Here is a 25,088-nt window from a genome sequence, read left to right as displayed (position 1 = left end):
TTTGGACCGCTATACAGGACAGATCAGAACACTTCGCTCATTCACAGAGACAGACGAGGCTGAGCATAAACTGGTCATACTGGTCAAAGACAATGGCAACGTTTCACTCTCAGCAACAGCTACTGTGATTGTCAAACTTGTGGAGCCCAAAGAGGCTTTTGCAGCTTCTGATGTGAAAAGTTCAGCAAAAGCAGATGAGGAAAATAATGTGACTTTTTACCTGATGATAACTTTGGGCTCGGTTTCAGCACTTTTTCTCATCAGTATCATCGTGCTGATTGCAATGCAGTGCTCAAAATCCACAGACTATACTTCTAAATATCTACAAGAGACTAATTATGATGGGACACTGTGTCACAGCATCCAGTACAGATCTGGAGACAAACGCTACATGTTAGTTGGACCCAGAATGAGTATAGGATCTACTATAGTCCCGGGAAACCATGCAAATACACTAGTGCTCCCTGGCAGGAGGAGAACATCTGAAGAGGTAAGATTTAAACAAGAGTTTGTTTGTTTAAGAATGTACTCGCAGATATTGAGCACTATATGTTTCAAGTAAATATGCGATTTTGTAAACACCTGAGGCAAACTTTCTTATTTTGAAATCATAGTGGTCCTGGAGTAACACTAATTCTTGCCAGTATTAGTTGCAAACGAAACACATTTATAGCAGATGGGTTTAAGTTTCATGAAAACTGTTTCATGTTTGCTGACATTTTGGTTTTCTTATTCTGTCTCTTATGGGGCTGTGGTATGGTTTTGTGAAATATGGTACTAAATCTGTTGGTTATTCTTTGGTTTTAGATTGCTGGTGTGATCGTTTGTCCTTTTAAGGACACATTGCCTTTTATACTATAGGTTACGATGGGCTTGGTGAAACATTAACAATGAACGTCCGTTCATGTGGCAATAATTATAAGTATCCCCAGTCTCTTACATACAGCTTTGTGCACTGTTTTCCACTTCTTGCAAGTCATGTGATTAATGCTTATTTGTCTTTATTTTGCAATGTTACGTGGTGTTTTTGTTTCCATTCATAGACTTTCTTCTGATTTTCATGTTATATTTACACAGGTAGCATAAAAGTGTAGATGTTACCGTGTAGCCTCAATTCAGTTACTGTTAATTGTACATTAAGATAAGAAGAGTCATGTTTCCAGTAAAAGAGAACTGACTGCCTTCAGATACAGTAACATGGTGACTCAGCAGTGTAACGATTCCTACACAATATCAATCCACTGATGGTAGATAATGTAGTATATGGAGATTATGGTGCATTATTAAACAATAAACTTGAAAGAGACAAAGTTGTCCAAATGCAGTTACATTCAGCTTCAGTCAACTGTAATCGCTGGGCATGGTGCTGAAAGTGCTTGGTCTCATTTTCCAATATTTCTTTATAAAATGTAACAAACGTGAAACCACAACGTAACAAATCTCTGATTTAATTTCCAAAACACGATCATGTGAAATACGTAATATTTGTAAATGTTATAGAAATTTGAACCACTTTTACCGGCTATGATTCTATAAAACTTAACAAATGATTTTATTTTGCGTGTGCGTAGTCACTGACAAGGAGAATGCCTCCTAATCTCTTTCCAATAACTGCACTGTTTGGTCAAAGAGCGTGGTCAGCTACAAAATAGTTTGCCATTCATCCAAAGTGCTACAAACGCTATGAGGTTTTCCTGCAGTGTGGGGGTTTTGTCGCATGGTGTCAGTGTAATGTCAAAAGTCAGGAGTACACGAGCTTGTAGTCATTGCATTTTGGTGCCACCTCTTCTCAACAGTCTGGCTTTGACATTAGCTTTTTCTGTTCGTATTGTTTGCCACCATTTCTCCCTGTGTATGAGGAGGATGGATATGTATTTATTGAAAGCGCTTGGTTCTCTTTTTAAGGCGTAATTATTGTGACGGCATATTGATGATTTCGGCTTTAACCATGGAACAAAGAAGACGCAAGCCAGGAAGGGAGCGCGGATATTTGGCCGGCTGCGTGGTTGCTGTGCTTTTGTGGAGTCTGGCCTCGGCGCAAATACGATATTCAGTCTCTGAGGACGTTAACGGAGGAACTGCGGTTGGAAATATAGCAAAGGATCTGGGGTTAGAGAAAAACACACTGAAAGACAGGAAGTATCGGATTGTTTCCAGTAATGCCGATCCTCTTTTCCATGTTAATCAGAACGATGGCATCCTGTATGTGAGCCGAAAGATTGACAGAGAGGAGGTGTGCGCGCAGAGCAGTACCTGTTTAATAAATCTAAAAACCGTGCTAGAAAACCCACTGGAGGTGCACTATGTGGGAGTGGAAGTGCTGGATATAAATGATCATTCTCCCAGTTTCCCAGAGAAAGCTAAAAGGTTAGAGATTTCAGAGTCCGTGTTACCCGGAGCACGATTTCAACTAAAAGCTTCAAGGGATCCAGATAGTGGTCGTTTTTCTGTGCAACAATATAAACTCAGCAGCAACGATCACTTTCGTTTGGAAGTTAAGGATAAAGGAGACGATGGTAAAATACCAATATTAGTAATTCAAAAATCTTTGGACAGGGAAACTGCAGCAAGCCACTCTTTAGTGCTGACCGCAGTGGATGGGGGGAAACCTCCAAAATCTGGCAACATGGATATTCTAGTAAATGTTTTGGATATCAATGATAACGCTCCTCTTTTCACTAAAGATGTTTATTCTGTGATGCTCAATGAAAATGCACCAGTAGGCACAACAGTCATACAAGTGAATGCAACTGATTTAGATGAAGGACAAAACGGAGATGTAGTTTACTCTTTTAGCAATAGCATGAATCAAAACATATTAAACCTATTTTATATCAATCTATCAACAGGTGAGATAACTGTTAGAGGTTTAATCAACTATGAGGAAAGGGACAGATATGAAATTGAAATTGAAGCATCAGATAAAGGTCTAGCTCCTCTAACAACAGAAAAAAGTGTAATTATCAAGATAGTTGACGTGAATGACAATGCACCTGAAATTGAAGTCACCTCATTTTCCAGCTCCATCCCTGAAGATTGCAGACCTGGAACTACAGTTGCCCTTATCAGTGTCAATGACTTGGACTCTGGCCTTAATGGAAAAGTTATTTGCTCCATAGGTGAGGATGTTCCTTTTGCTTTATCACCATCTTTACAAGACAAAATGTATTCACTAGTGACCAAGTCTCCTCTGGACAGAGAGAAACAGTCACAGTATGACCTGACAATAACTGCAAAAGATGCTGGTCAACCTCCACTATCCTCTGGAAAGACAATAAGTGTTGTGGTGTCAGATGTGAATGACAACAGTCCAGAGTTTTCACTCAGCCCCTATACTTTCTATGTCACTGAAACTAATGAGCCTGGTGCATCTTTGTTTTCAGTGAAAGCATATGATGGTGATGAGAATGACAATGCACATATTTCCTATCATATTCTCAAAGATAGAAGCGAAGATAATAAACTGACGTCATTTCTCAATATAAACTCTGAAAATGGAGACATTATGGCGCTAAAAAGTTTTGACTTTGAAACACTGAAAACTTTCCAGTTCAAAGTTGTTGCGTCAGATTCTGGAACTCCGTCACTAAGCAGCAACGTCACAGTGAACGTATTCATTCTGGATCAGAACGACAACGCTCCAGTCATCCTGTATCCACTCAGCTCTAACGGTTCTGCTGAAGGTGTGGAGGAGATTCCCCGCAACGTGAACGCAAGACACTTGGTGACTAAAGTCAGAGCCTATGACGCTGATATAGGATATAACGGCTGGTTACTGTTTTCACTGCAGGAAGTTACTGACCACAGTCTCTTTGGTTTGGACCGCTATACAGGACAGATCAGAACACTTCGCTCATTCACAGAGACAGACGAGGCTGAGCATAAACTGGTCATACTGGTCAAAGACAATGGCAACGTTTCCCTCTCAGCAACAGCTACTGTGATTGTCAAACTTGTGGAGCCCAAAGAGGCTTTTGCAGCTTCTGATGTGAAAAGTTCAGCAAAAGCAGATGAGGATAATAATGTGACTTTTTACCTGATGATAACTTTGGGCTCAGTTTCAGCACTTTTTCTTATCAGTATCATCGTGCTGATTGCAATGCAGTGCTCAAAATCCACAGACTATACTTCTAAATATCTACGAGAGACTAATTATGATGGGACACTATGTCACAGCATCCAGTACAGATCTGGAGACAAACGCTACATGTTAGTTGGACCCAGAATGAGTATAGGATCTACTATAGTCCCGGGAAGCCATGCGAATACACTAGTGCTTCCTGACAGGAGGAGAACGTCTGAGGAGGTAAGACTTTTTTTGTGAACACCCAGCTTACTACTTCCAGCAGTGTTGTTGTGTTTTCATTTATTAATTAGTTCATTCACTGCATATATACTGTTTGCTTGGTATCACAACATACTTCAGTGAAGTAGGACACTTGACTGACATTCTGGGGTTTTCAGAAGCATTTTTGAGCATATTCTACGGGCTTTTAGTCATAGATGTAACTATAACAACAGTTGTTAATATAGGTTGATGCAGAACTACTTGTTGACTCATACCTGTCTTGTTCCATAGTCTCCGCCTTTTTCACAATACTCTGAAAAACATATTGATTTCATCGTAACAGTCTGCAAAGCATCTTAACTGTCTCACAAACCAGAATGCGATTTGAGATTTCCCAGTTCTGTTACTTAACATAAACTGAAATGGCTTGGCCGAATTTGAGCTGGTGTTTGTCGCTGTCCATGTTGCTGATACTACTTAACATGATGTAAGGGATACCAAAAGCCACGGATTTCTTCAATGCCCTTTGCCCCATATTTTTTGTTTGTGAATTTCAAACAACTAAAATTTACAGGTTTTCGGAAAAATCTAACATTTTGGGAGGATTTGTTGCTTTCATTTTAACTAAGAGCAATTTAAATTTTGGCATTAAATTAGCTAAATGATTGTTCTCCTCCCCCGATGTATTTTTTTTACATGACCTCAGAAACATTTTGGATAGATATAAAGCCTTGCCATACCTCTATGAAAATAATGTACAAATGCAGGATTACTTGTAGTAAATACTTGCATCGCATGGTGTCAGTGTGTTAGGAAAATAACGGATTTGTCTTGTCGTCACTGCATTTCGATTCCACCTCTCTATAGCACTCTCAGTCACATACTGAAAGAATCGCTTCTCGTTTTTTTGCTGCTTATATAAATATTGTCCTGTATTTTTAACATTTTTGAAACAGAGCGATTATTGGCATACCCGGATGTGTTGGATTAATTTCTTTCGATAGGATTATTAATCCCTCAAGGATTCGATAAGGGTTTTGTATTGAATCATGGAACAAAGAGGATGCGAGGCGAGAAGGGCGAGAGGACGGTGGATCAGCTGCGTGGTTGCGGTGCTTTTGGGGAGTCTAGCCTCAGCGCAATTAAGATATTCAATCTCTGAGGAAGTTAAGGAAGGAACTGTGGTTGGAAATATAGCAAAAGATCTGGGATTAGAAAAAAGCACGCTGAAAGACAGGAAGTATCGGATTGTGTCTAGTGCTATGGATTCTCTATTTTATGTAGACCAGAACGATGGCATCCTGTATGTGAGCCGAAAGATTGACAGAGAAGAGGTGTGCGAGCGGACCAGCACATGTTTAATAAATCTAAAAACTGTGCTAGAAAACCCACTGGAGGTGCACTATGTAGGAGTGGAGGTGCTGGATATAAATGATCATTCTCCCAGTTTCCCAGAGAAAGACAAAACGTTGGATATTTCAGAGTCTGTGTTACCTGGAGTACGTATTCCGCTACAACCCGCGCGAGATCCAGACGGCGGTCCTTTCACTATTCAGCAGTATAAACTCAGCTCCAATGAACACTTTCGTTTGGAAGTTAAAGACAGAGGAGAAGATGGTAAAATACCTGTATTAATTGTGCAAAAATCTTTAAATAGGGAAATTGCGCGAAGCCACTCATTAGTGCTGACCGCGGTGGATGGAGGGAAACCTCCGAAATTTGGAGAGATTCATATTGTAATAAATGTTCTGGATGTGAATGATAACACACCTGTTTTCACTAAAGATGTTTATTCTGTGATGCTCGAAGAAAATGCTCCAATAGGCGCAACAGTCATACAAGTGAATGCAACTGATTTAGATGAAGGACCAAACGGAGATGTAGTTTACTCGTTTAGCAACAGTGTGAATAGGAAGTTCTTTAAAATATTTGAAATAAACGCATTAACAGGCGAGATAACAGTTAAAGGACTCATAGACTATGAAGAAAAGGACAAATATGAAATTGAAATACAGGCATCAGATAAAGGTCTGGCTCCTTTATCAACACAAAAAAGCGTCATTATCAAGGTAGTTGACCTGAATGACAATGCACCCGAGATTGAAGTGACCTCATTTTCCAGCTCCATCCCTGAAGACTCCAGACCCGGAACTACAGTTGCCCTTATCAGTGTCAATGACTTGGACTCTGGCCTAAATGGAAAAGTTATTTGCTCCATAGGTGAGGATGTTCCTTTTGCTTTATCACCATCCTTACAAGACAAAATGTATTCACTAGTGACCAAGTCTCCTCTGGACAGAGAGAAACAGTCACAATATGACCTGACAATAACTGCAAAAGACGCCGGTCAACCTCCACTATCCTCTGAAAAGACAATAAGTGTTGTGGTGTCAGATGTGAATGACAACAGTCCAGAGTTTTCACTCAGCCCCTATACTTTCTATGTCACTGAAGCTAATGAGCCTGGTGCATCTTTGTTTTCAGTGAAAGCTTTTGATCGTGATGAGAATGACAATGCACATATTTCCTATCATATTCTTAGAGATGGGAACGAAGATAATAAACTGGCATCATTTCTTAACATAAACTCTGATAATGGAGACATTCTGGCGTTAAAAAGTTTTGATTTTGAAACACTGAAAACTTTCAACTTTCACGTTGTTGCGTCAGATTCTGGAACTATGTCACTAAGCAGCAACGTCACAGTGAACGTGTTCATTTTGGATCAGAACGACAACGCTCCAGTCATCCTGTATCCACTCAGCTCTAACGGTTCTGCTGAAGGTTTGGAGGAGATTCCCCGCAATGTGAACGCAGGACACTTGGTGACTAAAGTCAGAGCCTATGACGCTGATATAGGATATAACGGCTGGTTACTGTTTTCACTGCAGGAAGTTACTGACCACAGTCTCTTTGGTTTGGACCGCTATACAGGACAGATCAGAACACTTCGCTCATTCACAGAGACAGACGAGGCTGAGCATAAACTGGTCATACTGGTCAAAGACAATGGCAACGTTTCACTCTCAGCAACAGCTACTGTGATTGTCAAACTTGTGGAGCCCAAAGAGGCTTTTGCAGCTTCTGATGTGAAAAGTTCAGCAAAAGCAGATGAGGATAATAATGTGACTTTTTACCTGATGATAACTTTGGGCTCAGTTTCAGCACTTTTTCTCATCAGTATCATCGTGCTGATTGCAATGCAGTGCTCAAAATCCACAGACTATACTTCTAAATATCTACAAGAGACTAATTATGATGGAACACTGTGTCACAGCATCCAGTACAGATCTGGAGACAAACGCTACATGTTAGTTGGACCCAGAATGAGTATAGGATCTACTATAGTCCCGGGAAGCCATGCGAATACACTAGTGCTTCCTGACAGGAGGAGAGCAACTGAGGAGGTAAGGCTTAAACAAGAGTTTTCTTTTTTTCCAAAGTTACTTGCAGATAGTGAGCAGTTTACTGCATGTTTCAGTTAAGCTGCGTTCTTTCTCAACGCACGAGGCAAACATTCATATTCAAAGACCACCTACGCCTGCATCATAATCAAATAAGACATGAAAATCTCACTTTATATAATATGGAACTTTAACTTTATTATGAGTATTTTTGTGTGCTCATTTACTGAGAAGGAGATTGCCTCCTAATCCTTCCAATAACTACACTGTTTGGTCAAGGAGACGTGGTTAGGCACAAAACAGTTTACCGTTTATCTATAGTGCTACAAACGCTATGAGATTATTCTGCAGTGGGGGGTTTTGTCGCATGGTGTCAGTGTAATGTCAAAAGTCAGGAGTACACGAGCTTGTAGTCATTTCATTTTGGTTCCACCTCTTCACAACAGTATGGCTTTGACATTAGCTTTTTCTGTTCCGTATTGTTTGCCACCATTTCTCCCTGTGTAGGAGGAGGGTGGATATTTATATATGTGGAAGTGCTGGATTCTTTTTGAAGACGTATAATTATTGTTGGTGTGATGGATTACTGATCATTTTGATTTTGATGATGGAACAAAGAAGACGCGAGACAGGAAGGGTGCGCGGATATTTGGCCGGCTGCGTGGTTGCTGTGCTTTTGTGGAGTGTGGCCTCGGCGCAAATACGATATTCAGTCTCAGAGGAGGTTAACGAAGGAACTGCGGTTGGAAATATAGCAAAGGATCTGGGGTTAGAGAAAAGCACACTGAAAGACAGGAAGTATCGGATTGTTTCCAGTAATGTCGATCCTCTTTTCCATGTTAAACAGAACGATGGCATCCTGTATGTGAGCCGAAAGATTGACAGAGAAGAGGTGTGCGCGCAGAGCAGTACCTGTTTAATAAATCTAAAAACAGTATTGGAAAATCCACTGGAGATCCATTATGTTGAGGTGGAGGTGCTGGATATAAATGACAATTCTCCCAGTTTCCCGGAGAAAGATAAAAGGTTGGAGATTTCAGAGTCCGTGTTACCCGGAGCACGATTTCAACTAAAACCTTCACGTGATTCAGATAGTGGTCAATTTTCCGTGCAACAATATAAACTCAGTAGCAACGATCACTTTCGTTTGGAAGTAAGGGATAAAGGGAAAGATGGTAAAATACCAATATTAGTGTTGCAGAAATCTTTGGATAGGGAGGCAGTGGGAAGTCACTCATTAGTGCTCACAGCGCTAGACGGGGGGAAACCTCCGAATTCTGGTAACATGAATATACTAGTCAATGTTTTGGATGTTAATGATAATACACCAATTTTCTCTAAGGATATTTACTCTGTGACGATAACTGAGAATGTCCCAATAGGCACCACTGTTGTACAAGTGAATGCAACTGATTTAGACGAAGGTCAGAATGGAGAAGTGTATTACTCATTTGGTAACAGTGTGGGTAATGAATTATTTACGCTTTTTGATATAAATCCATCAACAGGCGAGATAACTGTCAAAAGTCTAATAGACTATGAAGAAAAGGACAAGTACGAAATTGAAATTGAAGCATCAGATAAAGGTCTAGCTCCTCTAACTACAGAAAAAAGCGTTATTATCCAAATAGCCGACGTAAATGACAATGCACCTGAGATTGAGGTGACTTCGTTTTCCAGCTCCATCCCTGAAGACTGCAGACCTGGAACTACAGTTGCCCTTATCAGTGTCAATGACTTGGACTCTGGCCTTAATGGAAAAGTTATTTGTGCTGTAAATGAGGATGTTCCGTTTACTCTAGCTCCATCCGTAAAAGATAGAATGTATTCACTAGTGACCAAATCTCCTCTGGACAGAGAGAAACAGTCACAGTATGACCTGACAATAACTGCAAAAGACGCTGGTCAACCTCCACTATCCTCTGAAAAGATAATAAGTGTTGCAGTGTCAGATGTGAATGACAACAGTCCAGAGTTTTCACTCAGCCCCTATACTTTCTATGTCACTGAAGCTAATGAGCCCGGTGCATCTTTGTTTTCAGTGAAAGCGTTTGATCGTGATGAGAATGACAATGCACATATTTCCTATCATATTCTCAGAGATAGAAGCGAAGATAATAAACTGGCATCATTTCTTAACATAAACTCTGATAATGGAGACATTATGGCACTAAAAAGTTTTGACTTTGAAACATTGAAAACTTTCCAATTCCACGTTGTTGCGTCAGATTCTGGAACTCCGTCACTAAGCAGCAACGTCACAGTGAACGTGTTCATTCTGGATCAGAACGACAACGCTCCAGTCATCCTGTGTCCACTCAGCTCTAACGGTTCTGCTGAAGGTGTGGAGGAGATTCCCCGCAACGTGAACGCAGGACACTTGGTGACTAAAGTCAGAGCCTATGACGCTGATATAGGATATAACGGCTGGTTACTGTTTTCACTGCAGGAAGTTACTGACCACAGTCTCTTTGGTTTGGACCGCTATACAGGACAGATCAGAACACTTCGCTCATTCACAGAGACAGACGAGGCTGAGCATAAACTGATCATACTTGTCAAAGACAATGGCAACGTTTCACTCTCAGCAACAGCTACTGTGATTGTCAAACTTGTGGAGCCCAAAGAGGCTTTTGCAGCTTCTGATGTGAAAAGTCCAGCAAAAGCAGATGAGGATAATAATGTGACTTTTTACCTGATGATAACTTTGGGCTCAGTTTCAGCACTTTTTCTCATCAGTATCATCGTGCTGATTGCAATGCAGTGCTCAAAATCCACAGACTATACTTCTAAATATCTACAAGAGACTAACTATGATGGGACACTGTGTCACAGCATCCAGTACAGATCTGGAGACAAACGTTACATGTTAGTTGGACCCAGAATGAGTATAGGATCTACTATAGTCCCGGGAAGCCATGCAAATACACTAGTGCTCCCTGACAGGAGGAGAACATCTGAAGAGGTAAGACCTTTATGCGAAAACTGTGTCCATTGGCAGTGTCTTTCGTTCAGTAATTAGTTCAGTCCATGATCCACTGCCTATACTCACTGCGTGAGTATTGTTTTCTTAGTATTACAGTGTACTTTCGTGAAGTTGTGAAGAAGTGACTGGCATCCCGTGCTTGGCTTTCAGTTGCAATTTTGATCACACTGTGCATGCTTTTAGTCATAGATGTAACCATAATAAATGTTAACATGGGTTGTGGCAGGCCGACTTCCTGCCCCATCCTTTTGTTATTTCGTAGTCTGCTTCTTTTTCACTATACTTTATATTCTGCTTCACACTATAAATACCATTACATCATGTGTTTCTGTTCATAAATTTTAAACAATTTCAATTTAACGTTTTAAAAAACATCAAACATGTGCGAGGGTTTGATGCCTCCATCTTCATTTAGCGCTATTCAGGTTCTGCTCGTCAAATAGGCGTTATTGTTCTCCTCATCTGATGTGTTGTTTGTCCAGAACCTCAGAGACAAATGAATCTGAAACTCTGCCATTCTGCTGAAAATACTGTAGAAACTTTGATTTCCTTGTAGTGAACAGTTGGATCGCATGGTGTCAGTGTGTTAGGAAAATAATGACTGTAGCTTCTTGTCACTGCATTTTGGTCCCACCTCTTTATAGCGCTTTGAATCCGATACTGAAAGAATCGCCTCTCAGCTGCTTTTGTAAATATTGTCCTGTATTTTTAACCTTTTTGAAAGAGTGAACATTGGCATAAGCAGATGTGTTGGATTAATTTCTTTCCGTACGATTATTTATCCCACAAGGATTCGAAAAGAATTTTGTTTTGAATCATGGAACAAAGGGGATGCGAGGGGAGAAGGGCGAGAGGACGGTGGATCAGCTGCGTGGTTGCTGTGCTTTTATGGAGTCTAGCCTCAGCGCAATTAAGATATTCAATCTCTGAGGAAGTTAAAGAACGAACTGTGGTTGGAAATGTAGCAAAAGATCTGGGATTAGATAAAAGCACGCTGAAAGACAGGAAGTATCGGATTGTTTCCAGTCGTCCGGATCCTCTTTTCTATGTTAATCAGAACGATGGCATCCTGTACGTGAGCCGAAAGATTGATAGAGAAGAGGTGTGCGCGCAGAGCAGTACCTGTTTAATAAATCTAAAAACCGTGCTAGAAAACCCACTGGAGGTGCACTATGTAGGAGTGGAGGTGCTGGATATAAATGATCATTCTCCCAGTTTCCCAGAGAAAGAGACAACGTTAGAGATTTTCGAGTCCGTGTTACCTGGAGTACGTTTTCCTCTAAAAGCATCACGAGATCCAGACAGCGGTCCTTTCTCTGTTCAGCAATATAAACTCAGCCCAAACGACCACTTCCGTTTGGAAGTTAAAGATAAAGGAGAAGATGGTAAAATACCTATTCTAATTGTGCAAAAATCTTTGGATAGGGAGGCAGCAGGAAGCCACTCATTATTGCTGACCGCGCTTGATGGGGGTAAACCTCCGAAATCTGGCGAAATGAATATTCTAGTAAATGTTTTGGATGTGAATGATAACACACCTGTTTTCTCCAAGGGTATTTACTCTGTTACGCTCATTGAAAATGCACCAGTAGGCACCACTGTTGCACAAGTGAATGCAACTGATTTAGATGAAGGACCTAATGGAGATGTTGTCTATTCATTCAGCAACAGTGTGAGTCATAGATTGTTAAATCTTTTTGATGTGAATCCATCAACAGGGGAAATAATTGTGAAAGGGTTAATAGACTTTGAGGAAAAGGACAAATATGAAATTGAAATACAAGCATCAGATAAAGGTCTAGCTCCTTTATCAACACAAAAAAGCGTTATTATCAAGATAGTTGATCTGAATGACAATGCACCTGAGATTGAAGTCACCTCATTTTCCAGCTCCATCCCTGAAGACTCCAGACCCGGAACTACAGTTGCCCTTATCAGTGTAAATGACCTGGACTCTGGTCTTAATGGAAAAGTTATTTGCTCCATAGGTGAGGATGTTCCATTTGCTTTATCACCATCCTTACAAGACAAAATGTATTCACTAGTGACCAAATCTCCTCTGGACAGAGAGAAACAGTCACAATATGACCTGACAATAACTGCAAAAGATGCTGGTCAACCTCCACTATCCTCTGAAAAGACAATAAGTGTTGCAGTGTCAGATGTGAATGACAACAGTCCAGAGTTTTCACTCAGCCCCTATACTTTCTATGTCACTGAAGCTAATGAGCCTGGTGCATCTTTGTTTTCAGTGAAAGCTTTTGATCATGATGAGAATGACAATGCACATATTTCCTATCATATTCTCAGAGATGGGAGTGAAGATAATAAAATAACGTCATTTCTTAACATAAACTCTGAAAATGGAGACATTCTGGCGCTAAAAAGTTTTGACTTTGAAACACTGAAAACTTTCCAGTTCCACGTTGTTGCGTCAGATTCTGGAACTCCGTCACTAAGCAGCAACGTCACGGTGAACGTGTTCATTCTGGATCAGAATGACAACGCTCCAGTCATCCTGTATCCACTCAGCTCTAACGGTTCTGCTGAAGGTGTGGAGGAGATTCCCCGCAATGTGAACGCAGGACACTTGGTGACTAAAGTCAGAGCCTATGACGCTGATATAGGATATAACGGCTGGTTACTGTTTTCACTGCAGGAAGTTACTGACCACAGTCTCTTTGGTTTGGACCGCTATACAGGACAGATCAGAACACTTCGCTCATTCACAGAGACAGACGAGGCTGAGCATAAACTGGTCATACTGGTCAAAGACAATGGCAACGTTTCACTCTCAGCAACAGCTACTGTGATTGTCAAACTTGTGGAGCCCAAAGAGGCTTTTGCAGCTTCTGATGTGAAAAGTTCAGCAAAAGCAGATGAGGATAATAATGTGACTTTTTACCTGATGATAACTTTGGGCTCAGTTTCAGCACTTTTTCTCATCAGTATCATCGTGCTGATTGCAATGCAGTGCTCAAAATCCACAGACTATACTTCTAAATATCTACAAGAGACTAATTATGATGGGACGCTGTGTCACAGCATCCAGTACAGATCTGGAGACAAACAGTACATGTTAGTTGGACCCAGAATGAGTATAGGATCTACTATAGTCCCGGGAAGCCATGCGAATACACTAGTGCTTCCTGACAGGAGGAGAACATCTGAGGAGGTAAGGAAGATTGTTTTGCATAAAGGCAGTTCTGTTATGAATACTAGTAACAGATGAAACATTAGTGATGTAAGTGTGCCAAAAACTTTGAATCACATTGCCCGTTAAGAACAGCTGGATTGAAATGTACTATAAAATTTATCCCTGACGGAAATGAGAAGGTTGTATATTTTTTTATGTAGAGTTAAGTTATTGGTTTACAGGTGGTTTTCTCACAGACCAGGTTGTTAATTGATTAAATTAAACATTGGACTTCAGTTAGTCTGCTGTGTCAGTAACTCCATGTTGTTGTGTCCCTGGAAAGAGAGCTAAGCGCAATAAATACAATACTATCTTTTTTTATATTTTTACATAGTTTTGTAGTACTTCTGTGCAATCTGAGTACACATTTATCCAGGTTGCCATCACATGATATAGGGTAATTTATGACATAAACGTGCCTCTCAATAAACTGTAGCCATTCTCATTGAACAGCATGTTAATTCCACATTGATTACTTCCAATAGCTGAATGCATCACATAATTCACTGGCTTCCATGTGGAAATGTTTCAAATGCAATTGGTGATATTTAAGAACATGAATGTATAAAATTTCTGATGAAAATCAGCACCTTGGTCTTTTCTAGCTGATATCATGTTGATTTGTTTTTGGATTCACATAGTGCTGTGAATTTTTTAGATAGTTGGAGCTATAATGCACTATTCCATAACATTCAAGTACGCAGGAACAGTGTCACAATTTAAGCACTGTAGTCTGTGAGTCTGACGTATGTAAGTGCAGCAGGAAGCGTCGCTGTCCGTGGTGCTGAAAGGTCTGCCATGATACGCTGCCATTTCTCTTGAAATGCTACACAAATAAGTACTTCGTAGGAGCATAGGTACTTCCAAATAATAACTTTTTGAGGTGGGAACTCATTGTCACTCCAGCCCATTGCTTCATAAAAAGGACTTAATGACTATATTTTTTATTACATTAAACGGACTGTTTGTCTAATTTTCCTTATGTTTTCGTTGTTTGATTTTACAGTTTTAAATGAACAATGCTGCAATAACGTTGTGGATCACATGGTGTCGGTATAAAGGCAAATAGTGTATATAGATCTTTTCGTCATCACCATAAGATCCAACCTTTTTGGCATTACGTGAAAAGGGCTTGAACATGAAACTAGCTCTGCATGATTTCTAGCGCTGAATTGACGATGGAGCACAATTTGCAAAGGAATAAGGCTGTTTATTGTTTCTTGACCAAACAACTATAGATCTGGAGTTTTTTTTTTTTTTTTTTTACATTATGGAAAAAAGCGGACGTCAGGCGTGGAATGAGCGATGGACATGCATCGCCTATATGGTGCTTTTGGTAACGTTTTGGAACGAAGCCTCAGCTCAGATTAGATATTCAATTTCCGAAGAGGTGAAAGAAGGGAGTATTGTTGGACACATAGCGAAAGACTTGGGAATTGATAAGGCTACGCTGAAAGACAGAGAGTATCGTATTGTTGGCAGTTCAACGGAACCCCTCTTTCATTTGAATAAAGACGACGGTATCCTGTATGTCAATAGGAAAGTGGACAGGGAAGAGATCTGTGAACGAAGCAACGCGTGTGTAATCAACCTTAAAACAGTGCTGGAAAACCCTCTGGAAATCCATTATGTGGCCATAGAGGTGCTGGACATAAACGACCATTCCCCCATCTTTCCAGAGAAAGAGAAACGACTGGAGATATTTGAATCGACATTACCGGGAGCAAGGTTCCAGCTCCAACCTGCACGCGACCCAGATGGTGGTCAGTTTTCTGTTCAACAGTATAAGCTGAGTCAAAACGACCACTTTCGTTTGGAAGTTAAGGAGAGAGGCGAAGACCGTAAGATGCCCTTTCTGATTTTGCAGAAGCAGTTAGACAGAGAGGCTAAGAGAGAACACAAGCTTCTGCTCTCAGCTATTGATGGTGGGAGGCCGGCGAAGTCTGGAACAATAGAAATACTGATCGAGGTGCTTGATGTTAATGACAATTCACCAGTTTTTACACAAGATGTATATTCTGCTACTCTAAATGAAAACGCGGCCCCCGGTACGTTAATTATTCAGGTTAATGCGACAGATTTGGATGAGAGCACAAACAGCGAAATTGTTTATTCATTTGGTAAAGAAGTGGATGTAAATGTGCAAAAACTGTTTAATATAGACTCGGAGACTGGGGAAATTATAGTGATAGGTGTAATTGATTTTGAAGAGAAGAAAAGCTATGATATTGATATACAAGCTTCAGATAAGGGGCCCGTTCCTTTGTCCACAGACAGAACTGTGGTAATAAAGGTAATCGACCTTAATGATAATTCTCCAGAGATTGAAGTTACATCATTCTCCAAATCAGTTCCCGAGGATTCTAGAACTGGAACAACAGTAGCTTTGATCAGCGTCAATGATTTGGACTCAGGCCTCAATGGAAAAGTTTCTTGCTTCATACGCGAGAACGTTCCTTTCGCTATTTCTCCATCCTTGCAGGATAATATGTACGCCATAGTAACCAAGTCTCCACTGGACAGAGAAGAAAATTCTTTTTATGAACTTTCAATTGTTGCTAAGGACACTGGTGAGCCACCCCTCTCATCTGAAAAGACAATATCTGTGGTTGTATCGGATGTGAACGATAACAGACCACAGTTTTCACTGAGCCCGTACACGTTTTATGTAACTGAAAACAATGACCTAACAGCACCGGTATTTTCAGTCAGGGCATCTGATCTTGATGAGAGTGATAATGCTCATATTTCATATCACATTCCGAGAGACAGCAGCGGAGATAGTATTGGTCTGTTTTTAAATATTAACTCTGAAAGTGGGGGTATTATGGCGCTAAAAAGTTTTGACTTTGAAACACTGAAAACTTTCCGGTTCCACGTTGTAGCGTCAGATTCTGGAACTCCGTCACTAAGCAGCAACGTCACAGTGAACGTGTTCATTTTGGATCAGAACGACAACGCTCCAGTCATCCTGTATCCACTCAGCTCTAACGGTTCTGCTGAAGGTGTGGAGGAGATTCCCCGCAATGTGAACGCAGGACACTTAGTGACTAAAGTCAGAGCCTATGATGCTGATATAGGATATAACGGCTGGTTACTGTTTTCACTGCAGGAAGTTACTGACCACAGTCTCTTTGGTTTGGACCGCTATACAGGACAGATCAGAACACTTCGCTCATTCACAGAGACAGACGACGCTGAGCATAAACTGGTCATACTGGTCAAAGACAATGGCAACGTTTCACTCTCAGCAACAGCTACTGTGATTGTCAAACTTGTGGAGCCCAAAGAGGCTTTTGCAGCTTCTGATGTGAAAAGTTCAGCAAAAGCAGATGAGGAAAATAATGTGACTTTTTACCTGATGATAACTTTGGGCTCAGTTTCAGCACTTTTTCTCATCAGTATCATCGTGCTGATTGCAATGCAGTGCTCAAAATCCACAGACTATACTTCTAAATATCTACAAGAGACTAACTATGATGGGACACTGTGTCACAGCATCCAGTACAGATCTGGAGACAAACGTTACATGTTAGTTGGACCAAGAATGAGTATAGGATCTACTATAGTCCCGGGCAGCCATGCAAATACATTAGTGCTTCCTGACAGGAGGAGAACATCTGAAGAGGTAGGGTGATCGTCCACCCGTACATATATTGTATCCGTCTGTCTGTCTCCTTGTTTTTGAGTCACAGCTTAATTGATCAGCCTCATTATTTCCAGTATTCTTACATGAACTATGTGTGGGCTTTACGTTTATTTCTGAATGGTGTATTTGTTGTACATCTCATCACACAAAACCTGCTATTAGTTGTTATAATAATAATAATCATAATCACAATAATAATAATAATAATATTCCGTTTATATTATATTATAATTCAGTTTAAATGGTATGTTTATGTATTTGTTGGTAAACATATGAAATAAGTCTAAAATATTTTTATTTTGCAGAAGTAATTTGTATTTCCTGCTAGGCAGCATCTGATCGCATGATGTCACTGCGCAGGCAGGGTTGTGTTTCTGTATAGCATGCCCTGATAAAGAAGCTCTGCCCATAGGTAGTTCGGCAATTATTCAGTAAAGGCAGCATTTCACGGTTTCTGTGGATGCTGGATCTGTAAATTACACAGCATTCTTTTTTCTCACATGTTTTTGTATGGACAATCTGATGGCTGACCTCTGTTTTACAGTTTAGTTATATTCTGATTTTTTTGGATTTATATCTGTTTTGCCCTTCAAATATGGCAGAAAAAGGAGGATGGCGGACGGTATTGGTCGCTCTGGTGACTGCAACGTTTATGTTGTGGGATGTTAGCACCGCACTGGCAAGATACACCGTTTCTGAAGAGCTTAAAGAAGGCACTCGCGTTGGAAATATAGCTAAAGACTTAGGACTGGATCTCGGAACTTTAAAGGCTAGGGTATTCCGGATTGTATCTGGTTCGAACGAGCCAATGTTCCAGGTGAATCAGAACGATGGCAATATGTACGTAAATAAAAAAATAGACAGGGAGGATGTGTGTGAGCGGAGTATTACATGTCTGATCAATTTGAAAGCTGTGCTAGAGAACCCATTAGAAATCCATTATGTCTCGGTGGAGATTCAAGATATAAATGACCACAGTCCGACCTTCCCTGAAAATGAGTCGCGTCTAGAGATATTTGAGTCAGCGCTGCCCGGTGAACGCTTCCAGCTCCATCCTGCGCGCGATCCAGACAGCGGGATATATTCTGTTCAACAATATAAACTTAGTCAGAATAATCATTTCCGTCTGGAGGTAAAAGACAGAGGAAACGATGGTAAAATTCCCATTTTGTACCTACAAAAATCACTGGACAAAGAAACTGAGAGACTTCATAGGCTTTTGCTGTCTGCCATTGATGGAGGAAAACCTCCTCTGACAGGGACTACGGAGCTGTTAGTTGAGGTTTTGGATGTTAACGACAATCTACCCATATTCATGAAAGATTCATATTCCGTCCTGCTACCTGAAAATTCGCCAGTTGGTACAATGGTCATTCAAGTGAACGCTACTGATTTAGACGACGGTTTGAATGGCGAAGTCTTTTACTCATTTGGAAGTAATGTTAATGGTAAATTGCGTAAACTTTTTGACATAGACGAAACAACAGGTGAAATAACTGTTAAAGGACTGATAGACTTTGAACAGAAGGACCGATATGAAATCGACATAAAAGCATCTGATAAGGGCACTGTTCCTTTAAAAACGGACAAAAGCGTAATAATAAATGTAGTGGACCTAAACGACAATATTCCCGAGATCGAGGTAACATCCTTTTCTAGCGCTATTCCAGAGGACTCTAAACCTGGAACCACAGTCGCACTTATTAGTGTCAGTGACTTGGACTCTGGACTGAATGGGAAAGTTATTTGTTTCATTCGTGAGAATGTCCCTTTTACCTTAAATCCGTCCCTACAAGATAATATGTATTCTGTTGTCACAAAATCATCTCTGGACAGAGAACATCAGTCACATTATGATGTCACAGTAGTTGCAAAAGATGGAGGCGATTCAGCTTTATCCTCTGAAAAAACAATAAGTGTTGATGTTTCTGATGTAAATGACAACAGTCCAGAGTTTTCACTCAGCCCCTATACTTTCTATGTCACAGAGAGTAACACCCCAGGAGCATCATTATTTTCTGTAAGGGCCTCTGATTGTGATGAAAATGAGAATGCCCTTATTTCTTATCACATTATCAGAGGTGGAACTGAAGATAAAAAACTTACTTCATTTCTAAACATTAACTCTGATAATGGAGACATCCTGGCACTAAAAAGTTTTGACTTTGAAACACTGAAAACTTTCCAGTTCCAAGTCTCTGCGTCAGACTCTGGAACTCCGTCACTAAGCAGCAACGTCACAGTGAACGTGTTCATTCTGGATCAGAACGACAACGCTCCAGTCATCCTGTATCCACTCAGCTCTAACGGTTCTGCTGAAGGTGTGGAGGAGATTCCCCGCAACGTGAATGCAGGACACTTGGTGACTAAAGTCAGAGCCTATGACGCTGATATAGGATATAACGGCTGGTTACTGTTTTCACTGCAGGAAGTTACTGACCACAGTCTCTTTGGTTTGGACCGCTATACAGGACGGATCAGAACACTTCGCTCATTCACAGAGACAGACGAGGCTGAGCATAAACTGGTCATACTGGTCAAAGACAATGGCAACGTTTCACTCTCAGCAACAGCTACTGTTATTGTCAAACTTGTGGAGCCCAAAGAGGCTTTTGCAGCTTCTGATGTGAAAAGTTCAGCAAAAGCAGATGAGGAAAATAATGTGACTTTTTACCTGATGATAACTTTGGGCTCAGTTTCAGCACTTTTTCTCATCAGTATCACCGTGCTGATTGCAATGCAGTGCTCAAAATCCACAGACTATACTTCTAAATATCTACAAGAGACTAATTATGATGGGACGCTGTGTCACAGCATCCAGTACAGATCTGGAGACAAACGCTACATGTTAGTTGGACCCAGAATGAGTATAGGATCTACTATAGTCCCGGGAAGCCATGCAAATACACTAGTTCTCCCTGACAGGAGGAGAACATCTGAAGAGGTAAGAAAGATTGTTTTATATCAGGGCATTTGTGGAGTGAATGCTAGTGACAGATGAGATGTACATTCTAATAAGTTAAGGGCCAAAAAATACTAAATTCCACCACCTATTCAGAACAGATGGATAGAAATAGACTATAAAATTCATTACTGAAGGAAAAGAGGAGGTTGTGTGTTCTTGTGAGAGTGAGCCAAGTTTACAAGTGGTTGTGGGTTGGATCTCACTGCAGTTGTGTGTACAGTGTGCTGTATTGGAACCTAAATGCTGTTGTGTCTTTATGTACTTAAAAATCAAATGAACCGCATGGAATGATAAAACCTCTCCTTCAATTCAATTAGGGAAGAGTTCATCAAGGAATGAAATGTTTGATGTGTATCGCTGTGAAATATTGGATGAATTAATTTCAAAGACAAGGGAGATACTGCTGTGAGTAGTTACACATAAACAAATCCAAAGTAAATGTTTTTCGCTGAAACAAAATTAATGCATCTGTCCTCTGCATCTCTCTCTCTGCTTTGTGTTACATGACATCTCATATTCCGCGCACTGACCAGTTTGTTTATTAATAATTTAGAGTGTAATGTGCCTACCTCAGACCATGTGTGGTTGTGTCATAGAAGGTCATAAATTCCTTTTGAAACACAATAAATGCCTCATTTTTAGCAGATCTGTGAAGTAAGGACAGGTTTATGGTCACTGTTTTAATAAAATGAAGTTTAGTTCATTCCAGTAGCCACTGGCTGTTTTTTTAAGCTAATCTTTGAAACATCTGAAAGAAAATTTTGTTCCCACAATAAATATTGCGGCTTTTCTGAACACCTGCATCATTTAAGCAACTACATCCTCCACTTCAAATATAATGTTCTTTCACTACCTAAATATCCAGATAGTCATTTGAAAAAGACATGTCATTATTATGTATCTTTTCTGTTTAACACAGAGCACAGGAATTATGGTGTGTGTATTTTACACACATGTACAACCAGTACATGTTTTTCTGCTCTACATGTCTGTCTGTAAGGGTTGACACGTGTGTGAAGGGAGTGACTGACTGGCTTACAGAGTAACTCGCTAATGTAGCTGAGGTGGTTCAGTGGGCTATGAATGACTGGAGCTACGACAGAGAGAGGAGGGGAGAGAGCCTGCGGCTGATGTGCAGTGAATCACAATGTACAACCAGTCAGGTGGGGTTGGGACACTTTGCTTCAGCAGGGATCCTTATTCATTACAGGACTGCAAATCAGCAAGCAGTATATTTCTACTGCTTGTCATTTGATTGAGCTTTGGACTTGAAAAATACAAGACAGTGATGTAAAAGAGTGAATACAGTTCATGTACATACACACTAGCTTCTGAGCAGTTGATCCCTTTTGACTGACTGAAAAAATAGGTCATGTTTTATCACACGTGTGAAGGTCTACATGCGGCTTCATGGCTGATTATCTGTTGAACACTGTGCGTTGCCCATAGCAACACACTAGGAGATCCACCTCTCGGAGTCTACTGGTTTCCACAGACTAGCATGCACTCAGCGGTCTTAGCAACAGCAGCGGAAGAGGATGAAGGAGGGAGGGAGGGATAGAGAGAGCAGTAGAGGAGGGGGAGGGGAAGTGGCTTTTGTAGAGCTCATCTATAGACATCTCACAATATTTAATGAAAATGGGTTTATTTAGATAGAAACACATGGATTATGTTAACAAAATCTCCATTGTAAATCAGGCAGCAGATGGTGCAGATATAGAAGCAATAGTAAAGGCAGGAATAGTTGATCTTCTAATTAGATATTTTATAGTATGGAGATAATCTTTTCTCGCAAACAACTGGGTCAACCTTAGATTTCCCAGCTAGAAAATGACATGTATTTTAAACTGTCATTAACTTTGTCTTCGGTGAAAGCTGAGGGTGTATTTTGACCCACTGAGCAGCGTGTGGAATACATCAGTAAGCTAGAGTGGAGTCTGAAGGGAAAGGATCGGTTCAGATTCAGAGTAAAGCAGCGGCTCAGCTTCATTAGGTGGAGGCTGAGCACACTTTCTCTGCAGTTCTAGTCCAGTTTTATTTAAAGCTCTAGTAGAAAGCAATAACTGCCTATTTGTGTGTATGTGTGCGTGTATGTATATTTTATGTGAATGTGTTTGTGTGTGGGATCATGTGTTTTTGCAGTACAGCAGCAGTGCTAAGCTGTGCCTGGACAGCAGATGCCCAGAAAAAGATTTATTTATGTGATTAAAAATGAGTGCATTTCATTAAAAGTGCAGGGTGATATCAGTGGATCACATTAGTTCTCTCTGCTTAAACTGTGATCTGGTTGTACATCTCTTATGAAACTGTGAGGCACTTTACTTTGCCATGGTATTTTTGCTTTCATAGCTAGGAGAGCTAAAGTGGATGAGAACAGGAGTGGATGGATTGCAACTAGTGTCATTCAGAATGAAAACACACAGGATGCACCTTGGTCCAGTAATGAATCAACACATTGTGTTTGTCTGTATTACTAATGCGACTAAAATCTAAAAAGTACTTCTTACTAGGTCTACTTGATCTTGATTGATGGTCATGATTAATGTAAAACAGGAGACTGTACACTGAATACAGCATGTCTATCCTTGTATGTTCTTAGTATATTTTCCTTCTGTATGCTCTCTTTGGCGGGGGTGTGGCTGCTTGCTCCAGTGGCTTTGTCTGTGTGCTTGGCTGGCTCAGCAGATCTGTGCAATTGCGTTTGCATGCTGAGTGTCAGCACTGAAAATCATTCACAGTGCAATGAACCCCGTGTTTCGTGTGTCTGTGTATGTTGTCTTTGTTAAATGGGTGAGAGCATTTTCCTCAAACTGTATTCAGTGTCATGGGGAGAGAGGGTAAGAGGACAAGCAAAAAGTCAGGGAGAAACAGAGGAGACACAGCTGTTACAGCAGAAGTGGACTGTATGGACTGTAATGCTAGCAGCTTGAGAGAATTAGCCTTACTTCATGTGGTTTCTCTAAATGCTGACAACTTTCTCCTAAGCAGACTCTTCTCCCTGTGCTTCACTTTTTCATTTGCTTGCTAACCTTTTCTGCATCCGCCTCCCTGACCCATTCACCCACATTTCATGTGAACCTTTTAAAACCTATTCTGTTGTATTATGTCCTTTTCATTTCACCGTCCATTTTCGACTCCACCAACAAACTGTCCAATCCTATCTTCTTTTTTTTTGTTAGACAGTATGAATGTTATGCAATAAGATACCATTCCTTGCAGTGCTCCCTGTTCTGTTCTGCCTCTGCTCTGTTCTCTTTCATTCACTGGCCTGCTTTTCCTTCCTCTGTTTTTGCATCTTCCCTCACTGTCTCCTCACTATTACTCTCCTCATTCCTTACCCTCCATATTGTTATCACTCTCAGTTTCCCCCTCCCCCATCCCACTCTTGGCCTCCTTTTCCCGCTTTATGTGTCTGTCCTTCGTTTCCTCTTTCATATGTCACCTTTTTCTGTCTTCCTATCATTTTCTGTCTTTCTTCCTGCAGTCTATCTCCTCTCTCGTTCTGCCACATGGTCTTTAGCTCTGTGTTACTGTGCCTCATGCCTGTAGGGTTGTGGCTGCAGATGCTGCTTGTGCTGTTGTGTGTCAGTAGGGCACATTCTTTCTTATTGCTCAAGCTTTGTTGGAAGATGGCGCCACTCACATTGAGGTCAGCAACAGTGATGGTAATCTAATTTACACACACAGCAGAGTAGAATGAAAGCAGCTACTATCGTCATGTTCGCACTTTATGCACACACACTTCTTCACATAGACACACACACAACAACACATCAAACATACTCACATATGTCTAATCCACCTTATATTGAAAGGCATTTTCACAGAAGAAAGGGGGCTGGATGGATGGAGGAAGAGGCATGCAGAGAATAAGAAAGTAGAGCATAAGGAGAGAATGCTCCCTTGGTGAACTACTGAGAAAAAAAAAAAAGACACGCTCACTCAAAACAATTCCATTAATCAAAGCCCTGACACCACCATTTCCAAATATTTCTCACAATATCATGAGTACATGTCTTTTTGTCATGATTTCAGAGTTTAATATTCTATCTCAGACTAAACTTTCACCGCTGAGATGAGCCTGACACATCAGCTTCCAAAAATGCAAAACTGTCCATACAATAACACTGTGCATGTACTTACAATGTGTGTAATTACACAGGTAATATAGCTGTTCAGTTGTGTTTAATAGTGGGACCAATTGTAGCTACTGTATCTCATTCTTTCTTACTCAAAATACTGTATACATCATTGATTTAATCTATTTAGTTATATCTGTGCCCTTCTCTATACTGTTATGCTTTGCAAACTTTAAGTCTGTATGTTCTCTATTCCCCTGCTCGCACTCTGTTTGTGTGAAACATCTCCTGTAAGCCTTGTTTACCTATGATCCATCGGGTCATTAATTTAATGTCACTTACCACAGTCAGACTCAATGATCACTGAGATAAGCCCTCCCTCCACTTGACTATTACATTATTTTTCCTTTCTGCGCATTTTTTTTGCAGCTTCCAATCAGAAAAATAAACCATAAGTGTTCAATCTGGGAATCAAGCACTATAACTGATTTAAAACTTTGATAAAAGCTGAATTGTGGAGG

General features: G+C 40.5%; 2 protein-coding genes and 3 pseudogenes across 4 annotated transcripts in view; all 5 read left to right on the top strand.

Moving 5' to 3' along the window:
* Positions 1-1,055, top strand: part of LOC111646598 (protocadherin alpha-8 pseudogene) — a 3,085-nt pseudogene extending 2,030 nt beyond the window's left edge.
* A 781-nt stretch (positions 1,056-1,836) lies between these two features.
* Positions 1,837-4,324, top strand: LOC111646596 (protocadherin alpha-3 pseudogene; annotated as a pseudogene).
* An 860-nt stretch (positions 4,325-5,184) lies between these two features.
* LOC111646595 (protocadherin alpha-3-like) lies at positions 5,185-7,941 on the top strand. Its single transcript, XM_023396125.2, has 2 exons — positions 5,185-7,695; positions 7,927-7,941. Exons 1-2 carry the CDS (start codon positions 5,338-5,340, stop codon positions 7,939-7,941), a joined length of 2,373 nt encoding a protein of 790 aa, XP_023251893.2. The 5' UTR covers positions 5,185-5,337.
* Positions 7,942-8,149: 208 nt separating this feature from the next.
* On the top strand, positions 8,150-11,178 carry LOC111646594 (protocadherin alpha-8 pseudogene; annotated as a pseudogene).
* A 181-nt stretch (positions 11,179-11,359) lies between these two features.
* LOC111646634 (protocadherin alpha-C2-like) overlaps positions 11,360-25,088 on the top strand; it is a 125,380-nt gene continuing 111,651 nt past the window's right edge. Inside the window, exon 1 of one of the 3 annotated variants that reach the window (XM_087171053.1) lies at positions 11,360-13,853. In XM_087171053.1, the coding sequence (XP_087027179.1) occupies positions 11,496-13,853 (2,358 nt within the window). In that variant the 5' untranslated portion in view covers positions 11,360-11,495. Of the gene's footprint in view, positions 13,854-15,127; positions 17,503-17,970; positions 20,468-25,088 lie in introns of those variants that run through there. The other 2 variants (XM_087171054.1, XM_087171055.1) reach the window with 2 other exon arrangements.

The sequence above is a fragment of the Seriola lalandi genome, unplaced genomic scaffold (assembly GCF_002814215.2).
Source record: "Seriola lalandi dorsalis isolate HSWRI2012SDOR001 ecotype SW California unplaced genomic scaffold, Sedor1 jcf7180002054973, whole genome shotgun sequence".
Lineage (NCBI taxonomy): Eukaryota > Metazoa > Chordata > Actinopteri > Carangiformes > Carangidae > Seriola > Seriola lalandi.
The sequence above is the reverse complement of the archived record's forward strand: the minus strand, read 5'-3'. Positions and strand labels throughout refer to the sequence as shown.

Excerpts from the sequence above, each read along its gene's own strand:
- LOC111646595 (XM_023396125.2), top strand. The coding sequence starts at position 5,338 with ATGGAACAAAGAGGATGCGAGGCGAGAAGGGCGAGAGGACGGTGGATC.